This window comes from Spea bombifrons, chromosome 1, assembly GCF_027358695.1.
Source record: "Spea bombifrons isolate aSpeBom1 chromosome 1, aSpeBom1.2.pri, whole genome shotgun sequence".
Taxonomy (NCBI): domain Eukaryota; kingdom Metazoa; phylum Chordata; class Amphibia; order Anura; family Pelobatidae; genus Spea; species Spea bombifrons.
Window position 1 is genome coordinate 92127952 of NC_071087.1, and position 10668 is coordinate 92138619.

Below are 10668 nucleotides of genomic sequence, written 5' to 3' on the forward strand. Positions count from 1 at the left end.
GGGAGGGAATTTTTTTGGAAGTAACAAACCCCCACTGTGTAGGTTTAGAAGAATTTTTAATAAAAGTCACTTGTGGCATGCAGTGAAGTATGATCCTTGAGGTTTCATTTTCATTTAAGAAAAGCAATACTGAGAGGAGAATGCAATTTATCATTCAGAAGCTGTGCTCTTTGCACTTCTTAAAACTCTTGAGGACCTGTGAATGATAAACAAAAAGCCTCATATTGGACTCTTGAAAATACGGCAGCAGAATTATTTGCTGTTTCTGCATCTGCTTGAAAGAATTTGTACAAATTCATTCAGAATTTATATCTCAAAACATTCTTCGTTTCCAGACTGGCCTTGACTCTGAGGAAGCCATATGTTTTTATAATGAACTTGCAAACAAGTCTTCTTGCCATTGTGTTGTCTTTTAACCTGTATTTTTTAAATATAATCGCGTGAGACTTGAGCAACAAAAAATACTCTTCTACAAAGTGTTATAAAGATTTCTACTATATATATATAAAAAAATGCAACTTTAAATTGGCGCTTCCTACATGTGTACGTCAAAAAATAATAATTGTGATTTTAATTAAACAAAACCAGAGATAAAAAGGGGTTGAAAAATCATTTAGGTTGTGGGGAAAAAAGATGGCTGCTCTACAATGACTGTATTACTATGAATGTATGGGCCTTATATTACCCTGAAGTCGCCATTACCAAGGTTTATATTGTGAACTAAACTGTAATGTGTATACTACACATGTGGGTTAATTAAAGGAAAAAAAGCGATCTGCTTTCACTAACTAATGTTAAGAAAACAAAGATTATGCGTAATACAAATTTAATAGACCTAACCAACTGGTGGGCTTTTACAACCAACAGAGCCCTTCTTCTTGTTCCAAAACTTTCTTGGAGACGTCTTATTGAGCTGGCAGCACCTCACTAAACAATAATATAGATTCCCTTTTAAATAGTTCTAGCAAAGAATTTTACCACATATATTTAGTTTATAAATGATATAAATATAATATATAGCAAGCCAAGGTTATCTGAGCTTTAACAAACAGCCATACCCACAGCATTGGTTAAATGTTACAGTTACAAGTCTATGTACATTTTTTTTTTAAATCAACTAGATTTGGGGGGCATGTCACGCTTGGAGCCATTATATTTAGGCGTTACCAAGTTGCTTTCTTTATTGTTTTGTTTTATTTTTCTTTCTTTCTTTGTTTCCATGCCAAAGTATGGTTCATATCTCATCAGATCATCTTTGTATGACAAAATCTTTCAACAAACATATAACAAATCAAATTCTTGATTAGTAACCCCCATAAGTATACTGCTAAAACCAATTAACATGCATAGCCAGTCCAAGCAGACAATTTACATCTCATACGCTTCGCTGATACCTAGTTTTAGCCATTTGTTCAGTCCCTCTCCAATTAGAACAACAAAAAGACCAATATTTCTATAAACGCAGCATTAACTCACAAAATTGTATTCTAACATTCCATGCAATAAAAGAAGACACATCTCTAGGACATCTCGTGTGGAAATCCTTGCATTGTCCTACTAGTGTCTCCAAAACATTCATCAAATTAAAAGTTTTACATATCCATAATTCCGTACATGAGAAATAGTCACTCATGAGATGTCAACTTTTCTGCTTAGCTTTTGGGTCCTCTCTGTTTGAATTAACATTATAAAAAATAATAATAATAATACATAAATAAGTATGGCACTGTAAGAAAAAATAATGTTGTAATTATAACTTGGGGAAGGGTCAATCAGAATCCTCCCCCCATAATTATCATACCCATAAGGCATAGTTTTAAACAGTTAAGTATATGTTTGCTGCTTTCTCTATATTGTTAATGTGTTTCTCTTTTTGAGACAGCTTCCATGTAGCTCTGGGTAACTCCAATCCCTTGAGGAATAACTTGGAAGGTACAAAAAAAATGAAGGAAAAAAAAAAAAGATCAATTCACCAGTGAAAGATCAAATGATAAAACTGTAGGGACATCTCGCAGGGTCAGAGAGTTGAGAACTCTTGAGACCTCTTCTTCATTAACTAGTCTCTCTGGAGATGCCACACAGTACCTGTCCACAGACTTATTGAACTGCGTAACCCTTCTTTTGCTTTATTTTGTGGGCCCAAGTTTCTCCTGCTCTGCTGCTGCTAGAATGTCGGAGGGGCTGCAGAAGAAACATTCCTTTTTTTTTCTTGTCTAACCAAGCTTTTTTTTTTTCTTGAAAAGAGAACTCGGTACTGACTCGTGACATGGCAGAATGAAATGTGAGGTCTGGGATGGTCTTGGACTCGTGTAGATAAAAGTAATCAAATGACAGTCCTGGAATGCAAATTGGCATTCTTCACTGTAGCTATTTCACAAGCATGAAACATCCCTGACAGTGCACACGATTAGCACAATATGTTATGTAAAGCAGTGGATGGAAGATTAAAAAAAACACACACACACAACCCAAAATGAAAGCTTCACAAAAATCTGTCTCAACCGTTTCCTCGTAAAATATGAAAATATCCATAGCTTTAAATACAACACATGTGTAATAAACATCCCCATATATCACGTTTTAATATGTTGCTCTCTGCTGTCGAGTACGTATGGTTAAACTATTTAACCCCTGATTGCCTGGCACTCCCTATGTGAAACATTTTATCCTTTTTTATTCCCCCTTAAATATTAATATTATGGCATGTAATGCTTAAAGAATTATGTGAAATTCTACTGAAAAATGATGTGAAAACATTCACTGTACTTCACATCAAGCAATTATTAATATGGTATATAACTGAAGAGTTAAATTTTCTGCAAACATTCCATGGACATACAGAATATATATATATATATATATATATATATATATATATGTATATATAGTTGATTAGAGAAATATGGCTGAAAATAACAACAAAAAAAGATGACTACTTTCATTTTAACAAAATTCCAGCATTCCTGAGAATTTATCCTTTGAAATGTCCATTTATCCAACTGCAAGAACTGTAAACGTGTTGCTATCTTTCAATTTCCTTAATCGGTAAACATTGTTAATGCTTAAATTCACTAAAAATAAAAAAATTTAAAAAGAAGAGTGTGTGTTTTCGAGGTATACTTTAATAATTTTTATATTAGAATATTACTTTAATTATTGCAGTAGTCACAGTTAGGAAATGCAACCATGGCTAATGTTTTCCAGCTTAAATTAAACATCCACCTCTGATATAACATTCTTTAACTAAATAAAGCATGGGTCCTGTATAACAGGCTTTCTGAGCTATGTAAACTTTGAAAAACGCCAGCACTGTAGCTACACTGTCTTCGTGAACGGGCGACGTCTACTCTAAGTGTAACACGGATATGTTTTAAACACTCCACTGTTTTATATAATTATTTAGGTGTGCTGGTGTATCTTCATTTTTCACTAGACAAGACTACATTTTAGCACACCGACAAAAGCAGATACATACATATAGAAAAATAAACATAATATACTTAGAATTATGAAATTTCAATCAATTGTTTAATTTAAAAGTTATTTTTTACTTTAGTAAATTAAAGTTTTCTACTTTATTTAATAAACATGTTTTCTTATTTTAAGGCTAAATAAACATTTTCTGGTGTTGATATTTAAAATAATATTCTAATATTGATTTAAATTACCTTTCTCGAGTACAGAACTCTTGTTAACCCTTTTGATTTACAATGTAACAAATGAACACAAATCGCTTTAGGAATTGTAAATTAATTTAGAAAATTGTCAGATATACTCTGCAGCAATTAACCTCCCTTAAATAGACACAATATTTTATATGTATAAACTTATACCCAACTATTTTTCAACTGACGTGATCCATCTGGCGGTTTATTATTTGGTGGTGTCTTTTGTCCATCAAGGTACAACAGCTTATCTCTGGAGTTAGATGGGTACATATAGCTTCTTGCCATTTGAAAGGCCCATCTCCCACATTCCAAGTGGGGCCTTTGATCTCGGAATAAGACTCATCACAAGATAGGCAAGCAATAAAAATGCTAAGCCTGTATCTGTAAGACCTGCATCTACCCCTTTGTCCCAGTCACAAAAACATAGAATTTAACGTCAGGCAAGAACTATTCGGCCCATCCAGTCTGCCTGTTTTCCCTGATGTAAGGACTCAACTAAGATTCAGGATAGTCATATGCCTATACCATACATGTTCAAATTCCCTACTGTATTAGCCTCAACCACTTCTGATGGGAGTCTGTTCCACCTATTTACCATCCTCTCAGGAAAGTAAAACTTCCTTAACATTACATCTCATGTACAACTGAGATGAGGGCTTAACAATGATTTCTGCTAAATTATACCTGTAATGTAAATTTAAAAAAAAAGGTCTGTCCTGTCAACACCATTGCCCTCATACTGTACTTCCTAAAATGGACTGCCACTTGCCAGTGTACCTAAGAATCCTCTGGATAAAGTAATTGATCAGCACAGGGTGTATTAATCCCAAAGCTAATTCAAGAGATCACATGATCACATACAGGAATCCACACTGTATTATCATGATAACCATGCTACAGATTAATATTTAAGGAAAGTAGTTTACCCCCTGTCAATCACAGACATAAAAATGCCACTGACTCCTAAGGAACTACACAGTTTAGTGATGCATTGCCCATAACTCATCATACAGTGACTATAGAGTAATAAATGATAAGGCTAACTCTGACTTATATATGTCATCATAAGGCAAAAAGTAAGTCTCTGGCAAATAGTGGTCTAATTAGGGCAAAAAACTATTTATATTTTTTTTTCATGCCCACACACATAATTATCCTTCATATATAATATATATGTCATCTGTAATATACACCAACATATATGAACTGTAAATCAATTAGCAGCTATATAACATCTACATGCACATATTCTGGCTAGAGGGATCATCATGTACAGGGAGGTTAGAGAGAAGATGACAGTGAGATCAGGAGTAACCCAGTCTCCATGTAGACAGAGAGAGAGACTGGAGGGGTTACTTACCATGCCTGCATGCTGCTCCTTGCCTTGTACAGCTCTCCTTGTGTTTGCTCTCTCTTAGGAGGCCAGTTTGTCAGTTACTGTCCCAACTTTTCAGCTTGACCTCCACCAACTCTCTCTGATCCTACTTTTCTTCCCCAGTAAACTTTTCTCTCTGACCTTCAGGTACTGTGCTCAAGCAGGGAAGTTAACTGAAAGCCAGACTATTTTTTTTTTTTTTGGAATGATCTTGCTTAAAAGAGACAGAGTACTCTCCTCTGCCAAAAAAAAAAGTTCAGGAAAAGCTGAAGACATCCAACTGCATCAAGGGTGAGGGAGGAATATTGAACTTGTGGATAGTATAGAATCACAGTTTGTTTATTTAACTAGTGTGACTTTACAAGGATCTGAGATACCAGAAATGTCCTTTTAACAGTCTATGTTTTCAATGAGACACTCAGAAGAAATCTATTTTTTTAATGTCCAACTTGGGTTTGTGTTGTGATCATCACTGGTCATTCCAATGACTCAGGGGGCTGTATGGAGGGCAGGAGGATTTTTATTTAAGTAGAACTTCGCTGAGTTCCTGGTGTATTCAGGCAGCTTCCATGCTGATCACACACAGACAGTCCTATCCCCCTCCTTTTTCAGTACTTGCAGCTGGCTTTGCTGCTGTTTCTTCCTTATCTGCACAGCTAGTCCAGACACAAGGAGGTGGGAAGTCTATGTAGGAAACAAGCCGTAAAAATCAAGACCCAGACTGCAGAACTTGGCTACTCTTGAAGAAGTTTTGCCCCCAAGACTGGTTCCTGCTGTCTGCGGGTCTCCTCAGCTCCTGTGTGTTTGTGAGAGTGTGGGTTTGGAAGAATTTTGCTTCCTTTTTTTTTTTTTCCTCTTCTCTGTTTCTCCTCTCTCTTTCCTCCCTCCTCAACCGTTACGGTGTAGGTTTGCAGGGTAAAGAGTCACATCTGTGTGTGACACTGAGCCAACCCAACTAACCCTGCCCTGGAGACACACAGGAACCTACACACATCCAACACAGGGTTCTTCTGTACACCCTAAAGCACACAGATCAACACACACACATACAAATCCTTCCATCTAATGACCAGGGGATCCTGTGGCAGGGTTTATATTATACAGAACAGCAGCAGTAGGATGTATCACTTGAGAAAGTAAACTTTCTACCCCCTAGCAAGTTGTAAAGCTGAGAGCTACAATGTGTGGATGCTCCCTTGGTACCAAGATATGGCTGAAACCAAACTGTGCCTGCATCCCCATCCTGTGTTGTCATATTCTCACAGCAGTGCTTAACTAATACCTGGATTTCCAAATGATTACACTAGAAAGTTTTCTCTTAAAGGAACAGCATCCTCCTATTTAGTCCTCCTGGATTTTTTTAAAAGTTGCATTGCTGTTTTCGGTTAGATTTTTCTTTAAAATATTCACATATATATATAATTTATAATATAATTTATATATTTTTATATATATATATATATATATATATATAATTAAATGCTTGACAACTTCTGTAATTCTGTATTTTCATATTGTGACAATTGGGTGATAATAATGAAAAATAATAAAACAGTGTTTATTGTTATTCTACAAAATGAATAAGAAATGAATAAAATATTAAAATAAATAAGAAAATATTTTAATTGTTTTGAAGATCATACTTTAAGTTTCACATTTGTTTTTTTACCAGTAAAGCTCAGACAGAACTTTTAGGTTCTTTTTTATTAAAAAAAAAATAATCTAAACAACATATATTACAGCGAATGCAAAACAAAATTAATATGTAACTTTTTTACAATAACTTTTTTTTCCAGAATATATGCAAACCAAATAAAGCAAAAATAAAATTGCTTCTTAAAAGCCGTGACCCATTAGTAAATTTATCAAATATCTGTGGTTGTGTATACATGTAGACTGCACACAAAGCCCATTCGGGTGACAGCACACAACACATTGAAGTATGTACACAACACATAACACATGGCGTGTACCTCTGATGTACCCTCTGATTAGATTTATCATTTTGACAGAGGGTCATGGATGTTGTAATTTATAAAATATATGTATTCAGGGGAGAAGGGGCTTACACAAGTTTGAGGGGACCAGTGGACCACCTTTCATTTTACAATGTCTGATCTCTGCATGTAAGTGGGCTTTTGATTTTTTTTAAACTATGGTGCCATATTTAAACCCTCTTCCTGTCTCTACTTCAGTCTGCAAGCCAACGTATAATGCCATATTTCAGAGGCAAGGCAGCGATCTCATGTAGGCTCTGTCCATAGTCAGCCTTCTTATTAATAATTTTTGTGTTGTTGCAACCTGTTGATGATTGCGTATTGGGTGTTTTTATGAATAAATGTGTTATTTCAATGCAAGTTATAAAGTTTTAGAGCTGTGGAAAAACCTGATAACCATACCTGGGAACTTCTGGGCTCCGGCTACCCAGAGCCTTCCCTTGCGGGACGCGGCCAGAACTGCCCACTGACGTCAGGGGGCGGTCCCGTGTCATCGGTGGGAGTTCCATGGAAACGTATTGTAACTACCGTATTTGCTCGAATATAAGACAAGGGTTTTTTTTTTCAGAGCAAATGCTCTGAAAAATACCCCTTGTCTTATATTCGAGGTCGTCTTATAATCCGACCTCAAATGGAGGTCTGAATATAAGACTAAGATCCTGATCCCCCGCACCGCTGCAGGTGACCTGGATCCTCCTCTCTCAGCCAATGAGACAACCTCCGCTGCTGCCCGGTGGGATCTTGATAGCCCTGCTGACAGGATCTTGATAGGCCTGCAATGTTACTTAAGAAAATTTTAGCACACTGCTTTTTTCTTTACAGATATATACCGGTATTATATGATTTTGAATTGTTTAGTAGGTTCTTGTAGGCGTCTCAAAGCTCCCCCTCCTGGTGAGCATTTTGTATGATGTGGCTGGTTGGAATAAGGTCCAAACAATTATGAACCCACTAATTAGTGTTCTTGAAGAGGGTCAATTTTTTTTTAATTTTCTAATTGAGTTGATGAAACTTTTCCCTTGAGTATTTTCTGATTCTTCCACTCGATGTAATGAGAGTTTTAGTATCACTCAGCATTTTTTTTATTTCATACGGAGTAACTAACTGTTATACTTTTTCAGTAACACAACCCTTTTCATTCTTTTCTAAGTCAGGTTTGGTGGCCTACAAATCTCTGCTCTTAATTTAAACACAAGGCAATGCCTAGTCTTTGGCACAGAAAAATGTACATGTAGATGTACTCCTAGTCACTACTCACTTGTTTTGCCTGCATCAGAGCCATATAGTCTGTTTTTATTAACCTCACCTATTGCCTGTCCTTTTGTACCTTGATTCTGGATTCTATCAGAGCCTTAACTATTTCTCCTGGCACCTAAGCAGGATCAGGGGCCACATCCGCTTCTGGAAGTAGAAGGGCACGGGGCCATTGGCTCCTTGCAGCTAAAGCATGTCCCTAACTGTTGGTCCTTCTTACCACTGGAAGCTATGGTCCTGGATTATATTATATCCGACTCTATGCCATTTTTCTTCCACATGATCCTAGGCGTCAGATCAACCATGGCTGAATCCTAATGCTAACATATCCTAGCAATTTTATCTTTTTTTTTTTGCAAGGCCTTCCAGGCAATCCATATGTTGGTGCCCCTCTCCCATTGGGGCTGCAAAATAATTACTTAAAGACGTACACAAGCAATACAGGGTAGTGCAGTGGATAGGTCAGTATATTTTTATTTCAAGGATGCAAAAGCACAATCATAGGGCAAAGGTTTAGCAAGAATCTCAGTAATACTAGGAAACAGGTGCAACAACTACACTACACTGGCACTTTAAGACCAGTGGCCGTCTTATGACAAAAATGCAGCCGTTGGCTGGATATGTGCAACAGCATGCTGCGTTTTTATGCTGGTTTGCACCCAGCGAAACCTGTTCTGCCTCTGGTGTGGCAGACCCAGTGTGTGTGTGGATTGGGAAAATTGATGTCTAGCTTTGACTACTTGTGACTTGGTTTTGTCAACTTGGTTTTGTACTTACCTCTGGGTGTGAGCTGTCACACCTTTCATAGCGTAAAGAGCCCAGTTGAGGAGATCAGAGATCTTCCCTGTAGCTGGCCCATTGAGCAACAGGACTATGGGGGCTTGATTGCCCCAAATGACCTGCAGTTGTAGGCCTAGTCGGTCTAGGCCAGAATAAATCACTGATTACAGGGATAATCACTTCTCCCTGACCCTACGTTGTCCCCCTCTCGACAGCATCAGACTGGGCCTAAAAATTAGCCTTGACACTTCAAGGCCGGTGCCTGATAAGTCCCAGGTGTGTGGCCATCGGCTGGATACATATGGACACACACACTCACAGCATTCTCCTGTGAATATCCAGCAGGTGATTGTACTTTACATGAGTACATCATGCATGACCTGTCAATGGGTGACAGGCGCTATGGGGCAATTGCTCAGTGTGCCTGATGGCCAGTCAATAAGGAGCAAGAGGAAGCAATTTCTTGAAGACAGGACATGGCACTTATTAATGGCAAAAGATAACTTATTTTATTAAGAAGTGGATGAACACTTTATTCAAGTTACTTTAGGTAAAAAGACTATTGAGGTCCAAACAAACAAAAAATTTAATTAAACAAAAGGTACTGTAGACTATAAAAGAACATAGAAGTATATGATTGCAGATAAGATCCAGTCAGCCCACCTGATCTACGTTTAGATTGATATAAGGGATTCATACATCACATACCTAGTTCTTATTTTTTCTTCTAAATGTGTAAAAAATGTGTCCCTGTACGTCTCAGTTCTTTTTCAGCATGGGAGAGCATTTTTGCATGTGAAAGAAATAAAGCATCATATTTAATATTTATATGTTTCTTTTCCCACATCTTGCTGAAGAGCTGAAGAAACTATATTTTTCCTTACCATATCCCAAGGATCCAGTGTTATAAATCCATGGGATAATCATGTAATGGGGTTGTATCTTTTAGTCGATATGCAGAGAGAATTTACTATAAGTCTGGGGTTGAAGTTATCATTTGCCACTTGTTTTATAGACTGCTCGCAAAAAAATACTTTGGGTTCTTCGTTTTAGTAAATTCAGGCTGCCAAAAAGCTTCAGATGCATTTCTGCAAAAATATAAGATGTTATCTATCTATCTATCTATCTATCTATATATATATATACGGTATATATATATATTTATACGGTATATATATATATTTATACGGTATATATAGATAGATAGATAAACTTTTTTTTGTAACATTTTTTTTTAATTTTAACAGTTAATTGGCTGTTATTCAAATACGTTGGAATTGTGGATAAAGTGCTTTAAAAATTAGAAAAGTAAAAAAAAACATGTATTTTATTTTTAAAAGCCTATTATGAGCATTCTTTAATGTAGCAATATGTATAAGTAACAACTATGAGTTAACAAAAAACATAAATCTGTTTGTCCCCAGCCATGCAACATGTTGCTGTGTCTGGAATTATTTATTGTTTATTTGCCTATCCTTTACACCACAATAATTCACACTTAAACCACAAAGCTGTAAAAAGACAAACAAAGGAAAACCAGCAAACAAACATAATCTGAGTCTTGATGTGTGGCAGGGCAAATTTGCAACCCCTA

The 10668-nt window shown here is 36.5% G+C and overlaps 1 protein-coding gene across 2 annotated transcripts in view; it reads right to left on the reverse strand.

Annotated features, from left to right (window-relative positions):
- The window catches only part of BNC2 (basonuclin 2), a 233752-nt gene extending 227842 nt beyond the window's left edge, over positions 1-5910 (reverse strand). The window contains exon 1 of one of the 2 annotated variants that reach the window (XM_053465890.1): positions 5029-5906. In XM_053465890.1, coding sequence (XP_053321865.1) covers positions 5029-5031 — 3 coding nt within the window. In that variant the 5' untranslated portion in view covers positions 5032-5906. Of the gene's footprint in view, positions 1-5028 lie in introns of both variants that reach the window. The other variant, XM_053465891.1, reaches the window with a different exon arrangement.
- Positions 5911-10668: the final 4758 nt, after the last annotated feature.